Here is a 24,500-nt window from a genome sequence, read left to right as displayed (position 1 = left end):
CCCGAGAAAACAGAAAGGTGGCGAGATCATCCCCTACGGCCTTGTTTTCCTCACTTTTTTTTCTGTCGCGTGGTTCTGCCAGCTTCCCTTAAACAAGCAGTTTCACGGTTCCTGTTTACCCCGCAGGATCAATGGCTGCAGTTACTCTGAGCTTTTCAAATGCACTTACAACCTCTCCCTCCTTGTCTTATTTTGGTGTAGATCTTAAAGCCGCTAATACTCCACTCATGAAGCTTTAAGGGCTCGGACTGAGGAAAATAGTAACACTGAGATTTCACTGTGGGTTTTACGAGTCTTTCTGACACAAGTTGTACCGTTTAAATAGCATGGTTGGCATAACAGAAACACAGTTTATAAAAGACTTTGCAGTAGTCACTGGGGAAAAAAAAAAAAAAGACCGTCGGAAACTGTAACAACACAACCAACAAAATAATCTGGAGATCAAGTAGGTGGTGAAGCGCATCTGGGGGTCTGAGAGAACCGCAGGCCTTGTGGAGACGGAAGAAAGCTTGTCCGTCCCAGGGTTCTGCCTCGTTCTGTTGAAAGTGGCAGCAGAAATCAGTGTCTTTAGAAAGCCCGTGCTTTGCAAGGCCCGCGTTTTAGTACAGTTCAGGCCTTTTAAAACTGCTGCTACAGTCATTCGCTTATAGCACACGCAGCGCCCGCAACCCGCTCAGCAGCGCGGAGGCGAGCGGGACTGCTGCGAGGCCTGCGCGACGCTGCCGGTATGAGCCAGCGGCCCAGCTTTTTGAACCTTTGAGCCACAGACGAACAGCCCCGGTGGGGGAGCCTGGCTCGCATCGCTCACCCGGATGCGCGGCGGCCGGCCCCGCGCCACGGCGGCGCGCTGCGGGCTCCGGCCCGCTCGGGCGGCGGCAGAGCCGTGTCCGGGCGGCAGAGCCGTGTCCGGGCGGCCCGCCGGGGAGGCCCCGGCGCCGTCACGGGGCCAGGCGGTGCCGCAGAGCCCCCCGCCGGCTGCCGAGGCGGGCGGGATGCGAGCTCCGCCCGCGGGCCGCGGTTGCTAGGGCCGGTCGCTAGCAGGGAGCGGAAGTTCCGCGGCGGTGCGGCGGGGATCGCGCTCCGTGCGCCCCGCGCCGGGGGCGGGAGGGCGGCAGCGGCTGCGGGCGGAGCGAAGCCAGATTGGGCAGCGCCGCGCGGAGTTGTGGGGGAAAGGGGCTGTCCCCGCTGCCTCCTCCCTCCCCCCGCCCGTCCTCCGGCCAAGATGTCTGACATGGAGGATGATTTCATGTGCGATGATGAGGAGGACTATGACCTGGTAGGGCGCGGGGAGGCGCGGGGGCTCAGCGGGGCGGCGCGGCGAGGGGCTCTGGCGGGAGCGGCGGGGCCGGGGCCGGGGCCGGTCTGGCGCCCGCCGCAGCAGCCCCGCCGGGTGCTGCCCCGTGCGGGAGCGCTGACAGGATGAGTTTCCCTCCCGGGGAGCAGGGGTGGTGGCAGCGGCTGCGAGGGGCGGGTGCTGCTTCGGGAGCAGGCCCCGCCGGGCGCCCTGCCGCCTCTCCGCGGGAAAAAAAAAAACAAAACAGGCCAACTTCGGCCCCGTGAAGTTCGCTAGGCCCCGGGCTGAGCCCCTCGGGCCCGGCGAGCCGTGCGTGTTCCGCAGGGGTCGGGGCGAGGGGCGGGCTCCGCGCGCGGCTGCCTCCCGCCTCTGCCTCCCGCCTCTGCCCGGCGCGGGGCGAAGTCGTGAAGTTGTTGCCTGCGCGTCCTGCGGGAGGTCCCGCTGCGCAGGGTCACGGATGCGCCTGGAGAGCGACAGGCTGGGGAGAAAGTGGGGGGCAGAGGAGGGGGAGCGGGGAGAAATGGCCTCAAAGCCTGTTTCTGATGCAGCGCGCCAAGGGGGCACTGATTTTTAACTTTCTGCCTTGCTGGTCTCACTGAGCTTTTCCCCCTTTGTTTGTTTTCGTTTTAATAGCAAGGTTTGAGGGTTTAAATGTTCTATCTAGTCACATTTGGGTCTTTTTTTCTAAGCTTTTATAGTTAAAAAAAATGCAGCTTGCAGTTAGCAACAAACGAATTTATCGGGGGGAAATGTAATAAAATAGGATTGTTTTGATATAAGTAATTTCCTTTAAATTATTAAAAGCAACTTATTTACGAAAAGATTGGGGGAGGTGAATAAATTAAGTAGTTGTCATTTTTGAAACAAAACATGTTTTCTGTGCTATCTGATTAGTTGTAATTCTATTGCATTATCTTATATTGGAGCTTGAGGGTTGGTTGGTTTTTTGCTCTTCTGAACTTTGCACAGGTTTTTAGAACTGAGACATTTTTTTAAGAAGAGTTGTGTATGGTTGGGGCTTGAGAGGTTGCATTTCATTCATTTCAGATAAACCCATGTTTACCATACTGTAGTTTCACTGAGAAACCCCAGACACTTGCTTCTGGAAGACCTGCTTTCTAAATAATTATTTGATAATCGTTGCTACTTATGGATTCACTTAAAAGACTTGTCTGATTTTATTTGAAATACTTTCTGGACAGGTTGTGTTACGAGCATCTCAGTATGGCTGGGTGACATTGGATATAGAAGAAAGGCATCTGGGTTTGGTTCTGAGTTTCTTAAGTTCACATAAGAGTACTTGCTTGACACACGTTGTCATCTTAACTTTATGAGCTGCTTGTATTGGTGCTCCAAGAACTGTTAGTTTTCCACCTAAGTCCATGTGAATGACTTCACAAACTTTTAGAAACCAGCTTTCTGAGCACTTAAACTATTAAAAATATTTTGTTGATTCTGTTTGTTCCAAAATGACTTTCCATTTATTTTCATGAACACTGAACTCCATTTTCCGATTTAAAATACTGTGTTTATTTTTCAATTTGATCCAATCAAAGGAGTACAAAACAGCAGAGTTTATGTTGCATATCCATAACATAAGAACTGGACATGTAGAGAAACCACTGGAATTACAATTTTCAGGGTTTAAATGCATCTGTCTACGTATAAACTCGAGTAAGAGTGCAGCTCTAATCTCATGATGCATTAAGTCATTTTTCATCAAGAATAATTGCTGGTCTGATGCTTTTTCCTGTGTTTCTTTTTAAGTACTTTCTTCCTCATCAGAAAACTTTTCTGGAAATTCCTGCTTGTGGCAGATTTCAGCCCCTGACTTTTCCTGGAACATTTTAATCATCGTTAAGTAACACTAGCCTAGAGCTTTACAGAATATAAAAACACTGCTTGTAATAATTAGGAGCATGTTAGTTTTTTCTTTTCAGTGTGTAAGTTTCATGTAAAGCATCAAATAATACTTAAGCTATGCCTTTAAATAAAACAGATTCATACATTTAATTTGGATTTGTAACAGATGGAAAAACCCAGAATTTAAGACGAAAGATATTCCAGCTAGAATTGTGTCAGTATTCTTGGACTAACAAACCATGATTGGGTGTTGTTTTCAAATGTGCTTGAGACTGTAATTGCAGTTTTCTGTGAAATTGTTTTGAAAAAGAGTTTAGGGACCTCAAGACAGGGCCTGATTTCTTCCTTGCATGTTGATATAAATCTGGTTAAGTTAAGAGAAGATATAAGGGGATTCATGGTTCTCGAGTTCAGTGTAAAGGCTGCTACAGAAGAGTTTGAAACAAGAAGAATGGGTACAAGAGAAAATCCTCAGATAAGTACAAAATTAAAAAGAGCACTTCTGAGTGTTGGTGAATATTTTTTTAAGGAATGAGAGGCAGAAATTACAGAAACAGTTACTGGAATAAGAAATAGCTCCTATGTCAAAATACAGTATGGTGAAACTCCATTCAGGTCTCTAGGTAGCTACGAGCATAAAAATACTAGTGGAAAGAAGACTGCCAAAAATGTTTTCATTTTGTCAGCTTTTATTAGCAGTGATTATGGCTGTTCTCTCTACATGTGCACTTGACCTGCTGATTATGTAGGACCAGTGAATTACATTTCCTTCAGTATGTAAACGTTTCACACTGGGAACTAAAATGTGAACAGATACTCTGAAGGCCCAGGTCTTTCTCAGCTTCATCATGGATTTTTGTATAATTAGAGTTAATTACTACACCGTTAAACAACTGAAGACTGTCCACTCTACAGATCATAGTTGACTGTTTCTGCTTAGTTTTTCACTGAGTTAAAAGTCAATGTTTTGCATGTAAATTACCTCAGGCACTCCTACAGAAGTTAACTTTATCTGTTGGAGGTCTTGTCAGGAAAAAAATCATTTAGATTTGTGAGTGAATGGACCTAGATTCACAATTTGCTACTAATTTACAGTGACAGCCTTGATTCCACTTTATGCTTCAATGAACAGAATAATGTTTACTGGTCATTATGAAAACCCACTCAATTTCGAGTTTCATACTGTTGGGTGCCTTGTATGACTCAGTTCAGGTTCTTTCAGCTGGAAGATGGATGAGGAGAAAGAGGGAAGGACCATTGTAAATTCCATTTTTGTTTTCAGTCACAGACAAAAAACTATGTTTAGAATTGACTTTGAGATTAAATTCAGCCTTTCAGAAATTGCTTCTTCCAGGCACAGTGACAACACATTGACATTTGTTGTAATACATCTATTTGGGTTTTTTGTTTTGTTTTAAATAGGAATTTGTCTGTGGTGTTCTTAATGAGACATCTTATTGTCCTCTGAAATTCAACTTTAAAATTAATCTGGGAGAAAAGATAGACAAATTTGTTTGCTAAGCAACTTGTCTTTTTATGTCACAGTTGTATTATTTTGGTAACTTCAGAATAAGAGCTGCATGCAGCTCTGTAGAACAGCCAGCAGTTTGCACTCTGGTTCATGAGGACTGGCATGGTTCAAGTATGGGGAGCTTATCTGCAGATTACTGAAGAGTTTCCCTTTTCAGGCTGTACTGATACTAGAAAATAGGCAGTCTTACTTTTTATTTCAAGCCATCGGAATAGCAGTTTAGTATATGTGAATTGGTTTACTCTTTCAACAGGTAGAAATATACTCCATTTCAAAGGAGTTTCTAGATGTTACCAAACTTGATAAACAATCTCATCAGTAGACAGGGAAATTTTTCTGCCTTGTATTGGTACATTTGCAGATACTGGCACCTCTTCCCAACTCTGTTTCAGTATTGCCACCATTAAATAAATAAATAAATAAATAAATAAATAAATATTTATACTGCAAACAAGAAAGGGATAATGCTGCAAAAATGAGCATTCAGAATTAGGGAAATACCAAATCAAGGAGATCCACTTTACCCTCTTCCATTTCTTTGTTATGTTCAGTTACATTCGTTTGTGATTTTAAAATTTAAAAAATGAGCTTCACAGAGGACATAGGATATATTGTTCTTGGAATTAATTCCTTTTTTGTATTTTATATTTGTCCTAATATTTTACTTTATGCATTCTCTTCAGACTCCCCTTTAAATGCAGAGTTATTTGGGGCATATTTTGTTCTTTACAATAATGTTTCAGAAGGAAGTATTGAGGCAAAAAGTATGAGAATAATTAGTAAATTCTTTCCAAATTGGCAAGTACCAATAAACGCTGGGTTGTTTTTTTGTTTGTTTTGTTGTGGGTTTTTTTGAGAGAGTTGTTGAGCACTTTGTTCAGAACAGAGCTCTCCAGGATCTGATATGCAGTTGTGTGTTAAACAGAAGTAAATAAGGTCTAATTTATGCTAAAACCTGGACTTTCCTAAGATGGACATAACTATAGGAGAGGTGTGTGATAGAGGTGGAAAGAAAGGCACTTCTTTTTGATACTCTTTACATGTCATGATACCAGGTTTTTTTCTTTCTGCAATCTCAGTTCTGTGCATCTTCCAACTTCTGCTTAAAAAAAATAGAGGCAGAGCACTGTCTTTCCATGGAACTGCACTGACCTCATTACAAATCACTGGCTTCACAGACTTTTTCCTGGTGTCAGCCCTGGTGTGAACCAGCAGGCACTGGATAACTTGCAGAGTTAGGGAGTAGGAGCAGAAGAGCAGAGAGACCTGGAACATGGAAAAGAAAATGATGCACGGCTGAGTGGTTAATGACATCTTACACAAATCACACTCTTGTTTTTACTCTGACAGTTTTTCTGTGTTCTTTCCATCCTTAATCTTGCATTCCAGTCTGATTGCTTTCTTTATATTCGTGTGCCTGGATACCAGTGGCAAGTGCAGATAGAAACTGTTACTTGCTTTTTGCCCTGGTGCCTGGGAGCCAGTGGTGCAGGAAGAGCAAATGCAAAGCAAGTTGTACTTGTTGCTGGGATTGTGTTCAGTTGGTCACTTTTGAGCCATGTGAAAATAATGCATGTTTGTTGTAGAAAAAATGTTAAAGAAATTTAGCTGGCAAGGTAATATATTAATATAGTGAGGAGTTATTGTCCCTTTTTATTTTTATTTTTTTACTTGGCCACATTTGGACATTTTTGTTTTGTTGTTCTTTAACAAAAAACAAAACAGCCAACCAAACCAACTGCTCAACCCCCCACTCACAAACCCAAATCACTTGGTCTTGCAAAATATCAGGTCTTCACTCCAAATCCTAGAGTTAGCAGACATCCTAAATGCCACAGTTATGAAACAGAGTTAGCTGGAGTAAAATCAGATTTGTACCAGACTTATTCTCAGAATCAATTGCACTTCATAAAAAAAAGAATTCTTTGAGTCATTCCAATGGTTGAAATTTGGTAAAATTACCAGCAATTGAAAATGACAGTAATAAGTATTGTTAACAATGTCCTTGAAGGATATATTTCTACACAAACTGAGCTTTTTGTATTGTGTCATTTGTCTGGAAAGTTATCCTCTGTATAACTACTTGCCCTTTGTTTTGGAAGAAGTTTGCAGAGTACAAGTTTGGTTCTTGTACAGCTAGTGAATGATACACAGAAAAGCAAAAGTTTAGATTATCACTCCACTTTTGATGTAGAGGTTAGGGAAGTGCTTTAGGCTAGAGAGGAGATAAGAAAATTAGTAACTAAACGACAGTAGTTTTCACAAGATACAAATATCTTTGGTTTTGTGCATGTTTAACTTTACCAGATGCCACTCTAATCTGCTAGAATACCACAAATCTACTGTTAAGTTTCAGTGATAAAGTGTTATGCTCTCCCAGTTCGCAAACCTTATTCTAGCTATGAGGAGAGGTGCCGTGTTTCAAGAGCTCTATATAATCTCTTGAGACCACATGGACTAAGGCTCCTGCTATATTTTTTTGAACCCACAGCTGATTCTCTGGTCATGTGCTCCTCTGCTGTATCTCACAATCCTCAGTGTCTGTGTGAGTGCTAGTGGGCCTCTTCCATCAACACAAGCAGGATCACCCATCACCAAGGACTCCTAGAGCACAAAATGTGGAATTGTTGCAGTGAAAGGGGAAGGAGATGCTAGGACCAGATATGGGCAGGGAGAATTGGATGCATTTTACCTGCCTTTGCTGTTGGAGAAACTGGAAATGGATCCATTCCCTCAAAAGGATGATTAAAGCCGTTTGGGGTGAATTGTCTTTTGTGTGTGTTCATTTTAGAAGCTAAGGCTTAATGTTTTAAAGCTGTTCACTGGATGAAATGAATTTTGTGAAAACTTAATACATAGTGTAATAAAGACTTGTCAATTAAATTGGTTCCTTGGTTCTAATTTAACTTTATTAAAATTATCTGAAAGAACTATGTTCCAGGCAGGGTTAGCTACATCAGAAGTTTTATCTCCATTACAGTTGAGCTTGTGTGGTATTTTTCTTCCCCCAAAAAGGGCTGTGATGTGATTGGCTTGTTTACAACTAACTACATTTAGAACATGCAGATTTTAAATGGAGAAGTGCTTAAATAATGTCTGAACTTTTTTTTTTTTGTAATCTACATTTTTTTTAAAGCTATATCAGAGCTTTTTAATTTCATGAGTAATAATAAAAACCCACTTGCTTGTTTTAAACCTCTCAGGAAGGGTGAACTAAATGGGTTTCAGAGATCAGTTCTGCATACTCAAACTTCTGTTGTTTTCATATGTACTGATAGTGTTGATTTCTATTAAAAAAAAATCACCAGGATCTTAAAAAAAACTTAGGCCTGTTACTGTTTTTTACATCAGCTGGAGCTGAAATATATCACAGAGGTGCTTTTATATGTTGAACTCATTATTAGGGGTGGCAGAATATTAGATCTAGAGGGTGTGGTAGAGATTTTTAGAGTTACATGGGAATTATTTTTGTAAAACTGTTATTCTGTGCACTTTATGTGCAGTTTTATTTGTTACTGTGCTGTTTGATGCAACAAACTTTCCACCTAAAAGAGTCGAGTTGGGTAAGTTTTTCAGGAAGCAGGGGAGTTAAAAATGAGGGTGAGGAAAGGTTAGGCCTTTGGTATCTAAATTTATTGTTAAAAGAACTTTTCTGTTTCCAGTACTTGTAAGAAAATGCATCTTTTTCTTTGTTTTAACTTGGAGGATACAGCCTCACACTTCTCCTTTTCTCCTCTCCTTTTTCTTTTGGCAAAAGCCAAATACAAATGTTCTCACATTTGTATTGTACTGCACTAAGCCATCTCCACATCAAAAGAAGATAGAGTGCAGGTCCCTCTGAATTGATTAGCACTGGCATAATTAGCATTGATGCTTAAATTAAGATACAGTATCTTCATGGCTGATTTTTTTTAAAATTGACTACAGATTCACGGCATCATCTCATACTTAGTTCATGGTTTTAAAGTTTTCTTCACAGCCGTTAAGTCTAAATACATATTTTAAAGTAAGGACCTTACATTGCATTTTCCAGTAGTAGGAAATCCCTATCTGTCTTATACCTTGGATTGCATATCAACTTCCTAAATTTGATGTGAGGCAAACAAGAATCAAGTGAAGGAAAAATGCAGCTTTGAGAACATAAAACATTACCTTTGGTGCATTTCAAAGCGTTTCCATTTGAAAAAAAAATCTCTTGACTTAACACTTATTATCTATTATGTATTAATCGTATTAAGAAAATAGATTTATGGTATATTTAAGTAGCATTGAGAAAAATCTCAACAGTCTGAAAAAAGGCTTCTTGCATGAGTCCACATCCAGAATCAGTGTTAGAGCTAAGATGAAAATTCTGATGTTTCTGGCTTTAGGTTCATAGAGCACATTGCTTCCTAAAATTAATTCATTTAATTTACTTTCCTTTTATCTTTAGAAATAGATACTTCTGCCAAAAATATCCTCCATTCTTCAAACTCAGGATAAACAAGACATCAGCTGATCACATGTATCTTATTTCCTACACTGTTTAAGCTTGGGCAGCCTCTATCTTCATAAGGTGTCTGATACCCTTAGAACTGTTGACATCAAGTGCATGTTCTTGTAGCTGCTCCATCAATCAATAGTGTAAAGAATTTATGAAAACAAGCTACCTAAAATGAAAGCCTGCCCAATGAAATAAGACACTTGCTTCCTTTTTTGTTTGCAGTTTTCAGTATTAAGTTTTCTAGTGCTATGGGAATTTGGAAAATAGGTCTGTGGCATTCACTAGGCTTTTAAGTTAATTGAATCTCACAAAATACTAATGCTTAGCGTGAGTATAAATAAATACGGACGAGAGCAACTTGACTACATGTAGCAAAAAAACCTAGCAGGTTGAAGGATAAATGTCTTAGCAACCATCTTTGAAATAATATGGGCTAGCTGTGAGCTCCCATAATTAATTTTTCTATTAGAACTTCATAAAACCTAAACTTTGTAAGATGTGCTTGCACTTAAGGGAAGAAAGCTAATTTAAAACTTTGCTTTTGCCTCATGTTTTTTGATCCCTTCCCATGGTTTTGAAGAAGCCCATTAATATTAGCAATATATGAATGAAAAAAAGAATAAATGTACCAGATGAAGAAGTACAGTAGTAATTTCATCTTCAAGACAGGCACCTGACTATGAATTGTTCATATTGTTACAAGGGAAGGCTACTTTGACAACGGTAATTAAACAGTCTGTTCAACAGTTCACCTCCTGATACAGCCAAGCACTCTGTGGGGAGAAGTTGGCTTGAAAATGCAAAGGTATAAACCTCAAATGTGAACATGCAGACTCATGTACACCTTCAAATAAATTATTATTTGAGTTTTATTAATGTTTTGTAATTCAGACATGCAACATTCAGTGAAGGAAGATAAAATACTTAAGGCTTTTTTCATCAGAAAAAGCCTCCGAGTACTTTTTTTGGATTGTTTTGAATTAAGTAATAATTGGTAGAAGGAAATTCTTCAATTTGTTTGGTGCTACTGTACATGATGGGTATTTGATTAAATTATTGTGCCTATGCCCCACCCTAGCCTCTCTGGCACTATCTTTAGCATTTTCTCAATCATCTCCTGCTTCTCAGCACAGAAGCAGCTGGTGTTACCATCATTATTCTTTTTTTTTTTAATTTCCCTGGACAAGTGTGAATCGTTACGGCATAAAAAGGCAGATTAGAGGGAGATTCATGGAAGCATTTTATATCCTCCATTGCTGGATCATTATTTGTGTTGCAACTCAGCCACAGTCTTTTCTATGGACAGCAAAGGACATATAATAGAGCACCTTTTAGAAGATTAGTGGCCAACACGTTCTCTCCCCCACAGAAGAAACACATAGGCTGTTAAGCATCTGTCCTTAAACACCAAAATGGGCAGAATTTTAATAATACAGTCTGTACTTGTCATATAGGTGAAGTTGGTAGAGCTATGAGTTCATTAATCCAAAAAGAAATGGGTTGACAGCTGACCTAGTAATGGAGAGATTAAATCATCATCAGAGTCCATCCCTGTTACATCATCTAAAAGTGAAGATTTTCTGGTAATGCACAAGCATCCCATGTCAGTGTGAGCAAGGTGTCATACTGTGTTTTATCAGTTTTCTGCGGAATATTAGATGCTCTGAAACTTTCTCTCTTTTTTTAATCTGATTTTTACTTGTTTTTTTTCTTTTTTCCTTAAAATGTAGGAATATTCTGAGGACAGCAATTCTGAACCAAATGTGGATCTGGAAAATCAATACTACAATTCCAAAGCTTTGAAGGAAGATGATCCCAAAGCAGCATTAAGCAGTTTTCAGAAGGTTTTCTGTCTTTATATTCTCTTATTTTTATATTCATTCACATTTATTTGATTACCATTTGAGTTACTTTCTGGAATTTTAAGAGTAATGTTTATATTTTTGGCTTATTAATGTGCTAAGTTTATCACTGGACAACTTAGACTTCTGGCTGGACTGCCTTTTGGGATCATTTGTAGGGACTGTAAATAGGACATGGAATAGTCCTTTTTTTATTGCAGAACTGAGTTTTCAGTCTTCAGAATTTACTAAGTTAAGCTGTCCTAAGTGTGTTTTCATGTGTATAGATGTACAGATAGATTTGTTTTTAAAAATGAAATGTTGTTTTCTCTAGTGTATTATATAAGGTATTAGATTTGGTTTGCTGATTCCAAAGCTTTCAATGTATAAATACTAAGTGACACAGTTTCTTTTCTTCATGTCAGTTTCAAATTTTTAGTATTTCCACACTGCCACCAGAAAGCAATATATTAGATGTAACTTATTAAAGAAAAATTTTTTTTTTTTCCATCTTTTGGCTTATTTATAGTGTATAACAGTAGTATATACAGGACTTGAGAAAAAAAAACTGAAATTTTTACATACAACACACTCTCTTAACTATGTTACTATGTTATTAAAGCATAGAAGCCTTTCTGATAATGGGAAGAAGCCATAGTAGTTCAGAAGTGTAAATTTTTTACTAATTTAGTCAACAGGTGGGTTGAGTCAGTTTTGCAGGGGGTGTTACAACTTTTTTGTGTAGATGTATTTATAGAGCAGCATTCAAGTTTAGTGTTTGGTGTTAGACAACAGCAACAAAAAGATGTATACATAACAGTTCACCTTCCCTACATGAGCTAAGTTCTGGAAACTGGTAAGATACATACCTCTCTCTGAGTAATTTTTTTTTCTCCGTAATATCAAGGAAGAGTAAAATGGAAGAACAGGGCAAGATAGAACATTACTTTGTAAGGAACAAAGCCGAGGGGGAAGCAGGTATGGGTTAGGTATGTTTTAAACAAGATGCAAATCAATTTAAGTTTGAATAAAACTTCTATAAATATTGTTTCAAAACTTCTTCTATTTCAGGTTTTGGAGCTCGAAGGTGAAAAAGGAGAATGGGGATTCAAAGCTCTGAAACAGATGATTAAAATAAACTTTAAATTGGTAGGAATTCCAGCTTTCACTTGAGAGTAAATGGCATAAACATGTATTTGACTGAGTGATCTTAAATTATTATTGTAAATTATGGCTAAATCTGCCAGAACTTGCCTTTTGCAGCCTTTAATGGCTAATACAGACATATCAGGGAAATTGTGTGATGGCTGCAAGTCAAAGGCAAAATGGATGCAAATGAGCTGCTGTAGTCAGCAGAAACCCTCTGAAAGTTTGAGAGTCAGTCCTTGCTATCCTGAGGTATCATGCTATTGAAACTGGTCATGTTTCTACATATGTGTATTTCACCAGAAAGAACAACTTGGTGCAAAATGTATATACTACATATGCAACCATTTAATAGTTTTCTAGCCAAGTCTGTTTCCTTCATTAAGATAAATACTTTAGAAGTCTATTCCATACTTCTTGCTGAAGTTATTCCTGATTCTGCTGCTTATGAATAAAATTATCATGTTAAAGTTCCTAGTAGTAACCACTGCTGCATAGTTTTTCTGTTATTCTTTCTTTTCTGTATGTGTATTTGCAAGATATAACTCAGGTTTTAATAATTAAAACAAAAAATATAATGTAATTTTGTATTTCTTTTAGACTAACTTTCCTGAAATGATGAACAGATATAAACAGCTATTGACCTACATACGGAGTGCAGTTACAAGAAATTACTCTGAAAAATCCATCAATTCTATTCTTGATTATATCTCTACTTCCAAGCAGGTTAGATGATCAGTTCTTTCATCTTCATCGCTTTCCTTTTTGCATTTTTAACTGTGAACCTTTTTGTGTATGGTAGTCTGCTAGTTTTGGGGTTTTTGATCTTAAATGAAGAACATTTGCAGTATTAATTTTTTGTCATATGTTAAAATATATTTCCCACATTTAATGGATTCTATCAACACATGTAACTTTTCATGAATTTGTCATTTCTGGGCAATATTTACCTGGAATTCCTATGCTAATAAGTAAATACTTTTTTTTTATCCTAGTACCTACACACTATAAGTGCCTTCCCAAATATAATTTGTAATTAAACAATATTTTTTTTTTACTTTGGGGGGAAGAGGGGAATCTTTGAAAAACTTTGCAATGAAGTGTTGGTGTTAAATACTGGCTGTCTTTGAGTGCACTGTGCAAGCTAGGCACTTGTTCTTAGATACTCAGCCCAGCTCATTTTCTTTTGTATTGTTGTAGAAGCTTTACAGAGAGTAGAAAGCTCCCCTAACTACTACCTGGAAGTAGCACCTGCATATGGAGGATCACTGGTCTTTAGTGATGACTTTAGTGATTCGTTATCACAATCCTTCCTCTCCTGCCACGCACAGGAAATGGAAGTTTAATAGCTGAATGGTGGTTTCATCTTAAGGTATAAAGGACTGTCTTGTTGGCAGAGGTCAGTGTGTTTGGTTTAAATGCAGTTGGAGCCAGACCTGAAGGGGCAATCTGAAACCCTATTTCTGTATAGCCACAGATTTGTTATCTGTAGAAGAACAATGGCCATAGGCAGCTCTCAGGTCACACTCAGCACTTTGATTTCCATTTTGGATGGTGTATTTTCAGATTTTATGCAAAGAAACAGTTTGATGTGCTGAAGAGGTTTATTTCACGCAACATTGGTAGTATAGAAAAGAGGAAGCATCTTTTCCTTTGACCATTTCTCTCATTTTGTAAATTGTATTTTGTTTTTAATATGTAAATAATATTTTTTTCTTTTACCAAGGAGCAATGTTGCCTGTATTTGTCTTTTGTTACACAATATAACACTTTTATTACTTGGTTATATAAGGTGGCCTTGTACAAGATGGCTTTCCTTTTTCACTAGCCTGATAGATGGGTGCAAATCTTAAAATGTGAATACTTTGTAATTATGCCTATTTTATGTAAGAAAAGCACATGTACTTAGTTTTGTTACTTTAAAAGCTTTGAATAAGTTAAAAGCAGACATTCAAGTAAGATGCAGATACCTTTCTTATTTTGAACTTCAAGCATGCACTTTTAGTTTGTTCAGGCTGACTTTATTAACAGGTACAAATTTGCTGTTTACAATTATAGAATTCTGATTTTTTATGTCAGATGGATTTGCTTCAGGAATTCTATGAAACAACACTTGAAGCTCTGAAAGATGCTAAGAATGACAGATTGTGGTTTAAGACAAACACAAAGGTAAAATATATAACTTACTGGTTTTTTGCTTGTGACACTTTTAGCTAACTTTTGCAAATGATAATTGTGAAATCTTAATAGACCCTAGTACTTGAACTTTTTTTTCATTACAGCTTGGCAAATTATATTTAGAACGAGAAGAATATGGAAAGTTACAAAAGATTTTGCGTCAGCTGCATCAGTCATGCCAGGTATCTTTATATTCTAAATCACTGTAGCTTAGTAAACAACACTGATATATATATATTTTTTTATATCTATTGTTGGCCTTTGAGGCATGTTGCTGAGCTTTAGTACAGAGTGAAGAAATACTGTGCCAGCTTTAATTTGTTACCTGTTTGATAACATGAACAAAAAAAAGTGTTTTATTTTTTCACTTAAGGTTTATTTTGAAAAATTATCCACAACTGCTGATGAAGTTTCCCTTTAGTCAGGTGCAAGGATGAGAAGAACATAAAAATAATTTATAATGTATAGACATTTATTTTAAAATATAGTGAAGGTTCCAAGAGAGCTTTACTCAAAACTGAAAGTAGAGTTCTTACTTTCCCAACTGAAAAGGGATAAAAAACCTAGCCATGCTGCCTGCTTTGTTTGTTTCTGTCCCCCTTTCTTTTGTCCCCCTCTTTTTGCTTCAGCATGGAAAATGGGTTACAAATATTTGGGAAATGATTCTGTTGTAGGCATCAGAAGAGTCATATGTATTTTATATGTATGTGTGTCAGTCACTGCATTTATATACTGAGAGTGTGGTTTAAGGAACATGGAAAAGAAGAAAGGGCAAAGTTCTGAGGAAAGCATTTCAATAAACAGAAATACTAACTTTAATAAAGGGCTTAAAACCTCAGCCTGTGATAAGTTTTTTGAGTATTATGTTTTATGTTAATATTTATATCAAAATTTTAAAGTTTTAGGAATATCCTTATTTTCTGACAGGAAATTGATGAGAGTATTTGTTAATTTTTTACTAGTAGAAAACTGAAATTGCTGTTCTATTAAAATTTCACAGTATTTATTACTCAATCTATCCTAGACTGATGATGGAGAAGATGATCTAAAAAAAGGTACTCAGCTATTGGAAATCTATGCTTTGGAAATTCAAATGTATACAGCACAGAAAAATAACAAAAAGCTTAAAGCACTATATGAACAGTCATTGCACATCAAGTCAGCCATTCCTCATCCACTGATCATGGGAGTTATTAGAGGCAAGTTAACATTGAATTTTTCCTTTTAACTTCTGTTGCATAGGTTTGTTTTATGAAAATCTGATAATTAATGTTTTTTCCAGTTCCCTCCATAAAGACAGGGGATCCTGTAGATTCAGAGTCAGACAAACCATATAGTAATAGAGGATAACTAATGAAGTGGCTGCAGCCTTGTCATTTCATATTTCCCTCCTGTAGGACTTCAGCTCTGCTGTTCTGGTGCCTGGGTACCAGTTGTGCTGCTCGGAAGAGCAGGACAGTTGGATACACATAGTGTAGGAGAGAAGCAGTAGAAGAACAAGAGGAAGACTTGAGCTGTTTGACACCATGGCAGGCAACAAAGGATAAGTGCAAAGGCATTTGCAAAGGACAAAAACAAAGGCTTGACAGGACAGCTTGATGTCTTGCCTCAATAAAGTTCATCAGAAACTGAAGGGCTTTAAAATGTGTTTGAAAATATTCTTAATTATCCATAGTGATGAATTATAGTGGAAACTGATCTTGAAAAACAACTTTCCCAAGAGTATTGTTGTGCCTTCCTTCTTCCTCTGGTCTAGGGACTTCCACAGACAATCGGGCTGAAGTGGGTACTTCAGAAATAAAAGGAGATAAGAGTATTTCTCAATTTTATTTTGTAGTTTTGCTCATCAGATAGGGAAAATTCCCTAAATACTGGAAGTTTTTTGCCTTTGAAATGGAGATACATTCCATTTCAGGTTTTACAGTATTTTAACATAAGGTTAAAATAATTACTGGCTGAGAAGATTAGTGTTATTTTAGATTTATAGTGTGGGTTGGGTTTTGTTTTTCCTTCTTGGGAGTGGGTTTATTCAAATGGCAATGCTGTATGTGAAGGCCCTAATGCTTTTTTGTTGTTTTTCTAGCAATTTCAGAGTATGAAAAGACTCCTGAAAGTATTTCAGTAATCTATTTAGAAATAGCATGGAACTTCTGAGTACAATTATTGTAGTCAGCAACAAGCATGCAGTATTTATTTTCTCTTCATCTCTGTTCTCTTTTTCAGAATGTGGAGGCAAAATGCACTTAAGAGAAGGAGAGTTTGAAAAGGCACATACTGATTTTTTTGAAGCTTTCAAGAATTATGATGAATCAGGGAGCCCCAGAAGAACTACTTGCTTAAAATACTTGGTCTTAGCAAATATGCTTATGAAATCTGGAATAAATCCATTTGACTCTCAGGAGGTATTTTTTTTTTTCTTTCTCCTTTCCCCCTCCTTTTTTTGAATTGATATGGAAATTGCTCATAAGATTAAAATGGAAAAAAAATACTTAAAATATAAATATGCCTGTTGTGCTTTCTGTTCTGTGTAGGCGAAACCATACAAAAATGATCCAGAGATTCTAGCAATGACAAATTTAGTAAGGTAAGATTTTAATTTTTCTGGAGAAGAGAACAAAAATTAAAAATATGTAGTTTACAAACCAGAAATTGAATATTTTTAGAGTTGGCTTTTCTCTGTACAGCAAACATGGTTATTTTGTAAATATTGGGCAGATATTTGTAGATTTTTTTGTTTTTTAAGAAACTTCTTGACTATGATACACTAAAGTATCTATACACTCTACCAGTTAAGGGTACAGAAACGTGTTTATCTTTCTCTGTGTTGAATTTCTTATGCAGTGGCAAAAAACTCATTTCTTTCCTTAAATCAAGTTGTCCAGCCTTGTACTGCAACTGTCTTTAGGGTTTGGCTGATTATATGTGAGAAACTGACATGACTGACACACCAAAGGCAATGGAATAATTGGATGCATATCATGATTACTAAAGTTGTTTCATTATTTAGGAATATGAAATGGAACTCTCAAAAGATCTCCCCTAACCTCCAAACAAATGTGAAAATCAAAAGAAGGCTTCATTATCTCTTAGAGGCAGCTATGATGTGAGAACTTTGAGTGCATTAAGTTCGTCAGGCAAAATAAACTGATGAACTGAGGCAGTTTGTGTACTGTGCTTTGAGGCTAACCTGTTCCATCCACTCTATCCTGCCTTTGCTTTCTCAAGTGAAAACAATAAACAATGCAGAGGAAAAGCTTTCCCACCTTTTCATTACCTAAGAAGAAATGCCTGCTCACATTTTGAAATACACAGTTGATCTCATTTGCAACAAACCTTGCTCTGATATTGCTATGGTGCTGCACCATTGTATGCATACAAATTGTTTCTGAAAGTGAAGATGTTCATAATGATGAATATGTTTTTTGGCAGTTTATTAAGTCACTGTTTCAAATAATAATTTATTTCAGACATATCTTTTCTACTTCACTGGCATAGTTTCATGTGAATTTGAGGCAGAAGGAACTACAGATGGCCTTACCAATCTGATTTTATTCATATTCCCAATTTCTTTATTTTATCTTGACATTTGAGTATAACTGCCTCTTGAAAATTAATAATGCAATTAAAGCACTGTAGATTAGAAATATGCAGAAGATAAAAATCAATTCCAAATATTACAATTATGTTTTTACTTCTTCCTACACTCTGCATTGGGAACATTAATGTTTTACGTAATGATTAAAAATATTTCTGGAATAAACTCTAAAATATACTTAGCTGAAATTCTTTTTAATTATGAAGTAAAATGTACTAGTTTCATGTGATACAGTCCATTCTACTCATATAACTACATTTATGAACTCTTCAAGTTCTACCTTCAATTTAACACCTCTCTTTTTTGCCCATTTTACTGATAATAAAGGATGACTTTTTTTTTTTTCACCGGTTGAAAAACAATTTGAAAATTTACAGAGACTATGAAGGAAAAACAGATGTTTTCAAAATGTTTGATGTTAGTATTAAACAGAGGTTGAAAACTTGTATTGAACATTGTATCTTTCAGGCTCACTGTCGATAGCCTGTAACTTGATATAACTAAATTACTGTCTAAGTTTGATTAGTTAGTAGATAGTCCCTATTACAGCTGACTGTTTCTGTAAGAAAATATGTTAGATTTTAATTGTAAAACCATTGTATTTCAAGGAAAATATCTTGTTTTGGTGGTTACAGCTCTTACCTTTAAATGATGCTGTGGTGCCACTACTGAATAATAGGTGTCTAAACCTACCTTATTTCTGTAGTCCTTTCTTAGATAACAAGATTGAGTAGTTAAATAATATATATACTAAAAACAGCTATAAATCAAAATCTGAAATCTAAAATGATGCCAGAATTACTGGTGATTAATGCTGGAAGTCAGGATTTCTTGCATCTTCCAGTATTTTGATAATTCAGCTTAAGACAGATGTTCTAGAAACAGCAACAGCGCTCAAGATTGTGCAGCGCTTTTTTGTTCCATAAAGTATAACTTCATGAATCCAAACTTCAAGTAACAATATTTTTCAAACTTGGCTATTTTTAGGGTATAGACTTTTTTAAGGAGTAATTTCTTAAAGCACAGAAGTTTTTAAACTGGAGTGCACTTGTGGAATAATGAAATGTAAATAATTAAACTTTTGAGAAAAGTAATTTCTGTTGCATCTCATTTTTTAATCGTTTTTCCTTATAAAGGTTCTGAATATAATTACTTGCCACCAACAGTTAATACAGGTTTTTTTAGAAGATATACAACACCATCTTATGAGCCTGTTCAAATTTCAAACATAATAATTTAGTTTCTTGTGCTTTCTGAAGTGCCTATCAGAATAATGACATCACTGAATTTGAGAAGATTCTGAAGACAAATCACAGCAACATCATGGATGATCCCTTCATAAGGGAGCACATTGAAGGTATTTTTTCAGACTATTTTAATATTTTTTCACTACTTGGTAAGCTCCTTTTGTTTTTAGGTTTTTTGCCATGGTTTATTTTCTTCTTGGCAAAATGAGAGTTCTTTGTAATTAATTACTGTTTCCAGGTTCTTTAGAAATTTGTCAAGACCAACATATGTCTAGGCATGTAGAGTAACTGCCAAGAATTGCAGGAATGATGGAGAAAGTTCTCACAAGAGTGGATATTCTAAGATAATATCTATGGTGGTATTAGGCACTGACTATTTTGATTGTGTTTTTTTTCTTACACTGGAAGGATTAAACAAGGGCACCCCTTACTCCTACAGGCTGTCTCAGTCTCAACAGTTACCTGATTGCTGATTTATAAGGTTTATTTTCTGCTTCAGATTAACAACAAAATATGTGGCAACTGTAATGAAGGTTGCATTAATAAATGTGTAGTAATAAAATATGTAGCAAGATACAGAATTCTAATGTATGTATTGAAAAACAATGTTTGGGTTTATAGTACATATACTCAATGAAACAGAGGAGCACACTAATGCATGCCCTTCAGAGTTTCCCCCTGCGTTTGTCATGTATCTGAAAATTTACAAGTCTCTTCACTTGAATATAGTGTCCAGTTTTTCAGATAACTACTCTTTTCATCAAGAGTAGGGTCTACCATGGCATTTCAAGGTTATTGAGCTGGATAGTTACATGAAAGAAAAGAGTTAAATCCAGAGACCTGGTTTTCTTACTCTTCTGTTTTGTAACAGCGAAAATGGCAAACAGCAGGGGAAACTAAATATAACCCCTCTACTGCTGTTACATGTTGACTACTGGTAAGCTTCAAAGTCTTGTGTGGAGACTCTGTAAGGTCAGAGAGATGGATGCTTAAGGAAGAAAGTATGACAGAAAGTATGAAAGGCAAGAGAAGGAGGACAGTTGAATCAAAGGATTGAAGAGAATTTGAGTTTCATCCCTTACATGATAATTGTCTGCTAATGCTATCCAGAGGAAAAAAAAAAGACATTCTCATCCTTTTCACTCTGTAGTGATAGAGAATATTTATTTGTGGTTATAATGTTTACATACCTTCCCTCATTGTTTTAATCTCCTTAGTTTTATTGAGATACATAATCTGTTCCTCAGTATTATTTTTTTATTATATAAACAGTCCTTGTGTAACTAGTTAGGTAAAAATGGATGTAGCTGTCTTTCTGTTAATTTACAATAGTGATTTATGCTTTAGTTTTCTCCAGATTTTCTTTAATAATGTAAACATTTCTAAAACAATGGCTGTACTATCTTATATAAGCAAAACCAGTCAGTTCATGCAGACTCTGTTTTATATTTCTTCAGTTCTTCATCATAATTATACCTTTAGGCCCTGATCTTTTAACTTCAAATGTGAATATTCCCCATGAAGTTAAATGCACACAGACTTAAGTTTTAGAGCCTCAAGAATAACTCTTCACTTTTGTACAAGCAAGCATTCTAGCCATAAATTAAGAGGAGCAGACATACTGTGCAATAATCTGTATTATTACTTGCCCAGTTAGTTTGAATAATTTAAATTTTTACCAGATAATACATTGTTTCATGTTTAAACAATTGTTTACTCTTTCTGTCCATCTTCAGAGTTACATATTGCTTGGATTCCTGGTAAAAAAAACAAACAAGCAAAAAGTCTCTTATTTTGCTGTGCTTCTCCACCTCATTGAATTACTACCTTAAATGATCATGGTATTTAGGATAACTTCTTTTATGGAACTGTATTGCAACTTTATTTCAGTACTGTTATTTTTACAGTATTTTTTTTCTTCCCTTACAGAGCTTTTGCGCAACATCAGAACACAAGTGCTTATAAAATTAATTAAGCCTTACACAAGAATACATATTCCTTTTATTTCTAAGGTATGTGTCAGGGGAGCATTGCATTTGCTTATGTTTGTGAATTGTGAATAAAAGCTCTTAAATAAATACAGTGCTTCCAGAAATAGAACACCTAAAATATAAACTATAAATTAGTACTGATGCACTGCTGGCAGCTTTGCAGTGCAAAAATATAAATTTCAGGTGTTGTTACAGTGCTTTTTATAATGTGTACTATGATATACATCTAAAATATTCAGTTACCATATTCTACTTGCTGTAGAAAAACACTTTTCTGAAGGCAAATATACAAAGTGAAACTTACATCCTTTTGTTCAAACGATACCTTCAAATGTCTGTGTTGCACAAGTTACAGAACTGTGGTAATAGCACAAACCAACCATTATACTAGAATCACTGATTTCGTCCCCTAATCCTGAAAGGACAAAATAAAAAAACAGTGACAATAGATGACTGTTTCCATCTCCTGTGAGTCTGTGATTTTTCTTGGAAAAATTCATAGCATTCCAAAATACATCATGAAGTATTAGAGGTGCCTGTTTTTTATCCTTAAATTCTCTTTAGTACTCTGCATACTTCTTTTGGTTTTAAGCTGGCCTTAACATTTGTAGAACCTGACTGCACCAGAAGGTGCAACTAGCCCTCTAAATGGTTTTGAGTAAAGACCCATTATTTTCTGATAATTATTGTCTTATTTTATTTCCTAAGATTTTTTTATGGTTTCCCCCCATCTCCCTTCCTCCCTCCTTTCCCAGTAAGTCGGCTTCCAAAAATTTTGCTTAAGTCACTTCAGCCTTTTTTGAGAGGTTACTGGTCTCTTGATCATTGGCCACATGTACTTTGGGTGAAGCTCTTTTGCTTCATACATCATTATCAAATTAATACTTTTGAAGTAAGAAACATAAATTAAACCAAATTCTGTATAAGAAAGTAAAAACTGGAAGGATTTGATGCAAAACAGAGTAGCAGCATAATGAGTTTTGTTTTTCTTTTAGGAGTTAAACATAGATGTAGCCGATGTGGAAAGCTTGCTTGTGCAGTGCATATTGGATAAGTATGTACTTTACTTGTGATTACTGATCTTTGATTACTTTAAAATAGTCACAGTGTACAAGAAACAACAAAACAATATTTTTGTGCATTGTGACAGTAATGATTGATTCTAGAACTGAAAGGTAATGGTGCTGACTTTATGTGAATTTGCTTGGCTTATGAGCAATAAAGTATATTTGTAAGATGTGAGCCAAGAAAATTAAAGAAAGATGGAATGGCATGTTTTTATTTTAGTTTTGAATTACATAATAAATTACTTGAATTACTATGAAATTATGAAAATTGTTGTTCTTAGTAATTGCTGCTTATATCCACATATATTCTCAAGTACATTTGCAAATTTACAAATTAATTGTCTTCTCTCCTTGACAGGAAAACCTTAACTACCCTTTGTAAAATGAGGGTAACTTGTTATATCTACTAGGAAAATACAATCCATACCTGGGTTTATATTTTAATTTCATTTTACATGTCTCCCTAGCTCATTATTCCTTGCCTTTCAAAAATCGATTACCTAATATTGCTTTAGACTTTACATGTGGGTCATAGCTAGAGAGATAATTTATGCATTGCACAATGAATTAGTTAATTTGATTTCCAATCATGTTGACAACTAAGTAGGCAGTCCTACCTAGGACAATATATTGCAGAAATGCTGAATTCTGAAATAGCCTTTGTGACTCTCTTGTATAAAAAGGCCTCTTATTTAACCTCTGAATTATTGTTAGCTCCTATTTCCATGTGCATTAGCAATTTATAGTTCTTCATTTATTTACTTCTAGCACTATACATGGCCGAATTGATCAAGTCAACCAGCTCCTAGAACTGGATCATCAGAAGAGAGGTGGTGCACGTTATACTGCGTTAGATAAATGGACCAACCAACTAAATTCTCTCAACCAGGCTGTAGTCAGCAAGCTGGCCTAACAGAAAACAAGCTTTTACAAACGTACTTAAGGCAACAGTGCAGTGATGTAAACCTTAAAAGAACTGGGAATGGCAAAACTACTGTCGGTTGGTGTGCCCTGAAATTATTGGAGTTATGGCAGAAGTGCTTTTTTGATCAGCTGGTTTGTGTTTTGCTGCTGCATTTATCCCAAGAAAAAAACAGCTTTAATCTCCAGAAGAAAACCAAAATGCTATGGGATTTATGCTGTGTTGACATCTTGCCCTAAACATGCAACATCCTAGTAGTTTGTCAAAGGGCAGTTCATGACCAGAGAGAAGATTTTTGTCGTGATTTTAAATACACTGACACGTTACCGTTGGTTAAATTTAAACATGTTTTACCTGCAGAAATTCTCTCACAGAAATAACCTGCAATAACTTGAAATGCATACCCTTTTGAACACTTCCTGTTCCCATGTATAAATTGAAATGTTTGCTGCATTTTGCAAAATGTCAGTTTTCCAAAATTGTGTCCATATATTTCTGTACCTGCAGTGTAGTAAAGGTTTAGAAGACAGCCCATAATGACAGTGGCATACTGTCACTTAGGTTTCAAGCAGCAAAATAAACAGCGCAGTTCAGAAATTGTACAGTTTGTTTCTTGATGTGCTTTCATTATACTTGATTTTTACTGTTGTTCTTAAAATAAGTATTACTTCGTCCTCACCTGACTTATGAAGAGATTTTTAAGTCGAAACCTTGGTATGTGTGCTGTTGTTTTTAGTTTTTTCTTGATTTTTTTCACTTTACATAGTTGAACGTAAATAGTAAAGAGTTTAAAAGCTAACATTTAGCAGTCTTGCTAATTGGCTTTGATCTTGCAAGATACCAGACTATTATCAGTCCTGCCTAGCTGATGTTGGTGGGTATTTGGCATTTCTCAGGAATATGCTATTTTTTTTTAATTTTAGTACTTCAGGAGTACAGGTTTGCCAAGCAGTACCCTGGGAATAGAAAAGCAGACCCTGATTTGTAGAATCATAGAATGGTTTGGGTTGGAAGGCACCTTAAAGATCATCTAGTTCCAACTCCCCTGCATGGGCAGGGACACGTCCCACTAGACCAGGTTGCTCAGAGCCCCATCCAACCTGGCCTTGAACACTTCCAGGGATGGGGCATCCACAGCTTCCCTGGGCAACCTGCTCCAGTGTATCACCACCCTCACACTAAAGAATTTCTTCCTAATGTCTAACGTAAATCTACTCTCTTCCAGTTTTAATCCATTACCCCTTGTCCTCTCAATACAAGCCCATGTAAAAAGTCCTCAGCTTTTCTGTAGGCCCCCTTCAGGTGCTGGAAGGTTGTTATCTCTCATTGCCTAATCTGCCAT

The 24,500-nt window shown here is 36.7% G+C and overlaps 1 protein-coding gene across 2 annotated transcripts; it reads left to right on the top strand.

The window, feature by feature from the left end:
* Nucleotides 1-1,114: 1,114 nt before the first annotated feature.
* Nucleotides 1,115-23,760, top strand: COPS2 (COP9 signalosome subunit 2). Of its 2 annotated transcripts, none has more exons than XM_051628533.1 (13): nucleotides 1,115-1,276; nucleotides 10,902-11,015; nucleotides 12,084-12,161; nucleotides 12,759-12,884; nucleotides 14,238-14,327; nucleotides 14,441-14,518; nucleotides 15,361-15,535; nucleotides 16,560-16,738; nucleotides 16,868-16,920; nucleotides 19,191-19,288; nucleotides 21,108-21,190; nucleotides 22,165-22,223; nucleotides 23,005-23,760. In XM_051628533.1, exons 1-13 carry the CDS (start codon nucleotides 1,223-1,225, stop codon nucleotides 23,147-23,149), a joined length of 1,332 nt encoding a protein of 443 aa, XP_051484493.1. In that variant the 5' UTR covers nucleotides 1,115-1,222; the 3' UTR covers nucleotides 23,150-23,760. The 2 variants fall into 2 exon arrangements, with proteins under 2 accessions (XP_051484493.1, XP_051484492.1); XM_051628532.1 differs by having other exon boundaries at nucleotides 1,187-1,276; nucleotides 14,217-14,327.
* The last annotated feature ends 740 nt before the right edge of the window (nucleotides 23,761-24,500 follow it).

Source organism: Apus apus, chromosome 10 (genome assembly GCF_020740795.1).
Source record: "Apus apus isolate bApuApu2 chromosome 10, bApuApu2.pri.cur, whole genome shotgun sequence".
In the NCBI taxonomy this organism is placed as follows: Eukaryota; Metazoa; Chordata; class Aves; order Apodiformes; family Apodidae; genus Apus; species Apus apus.
Note: the sequence above shows the minus strand (reverse complement) of the source record. Positions and strands in the feature narration are given on the sequence as shown.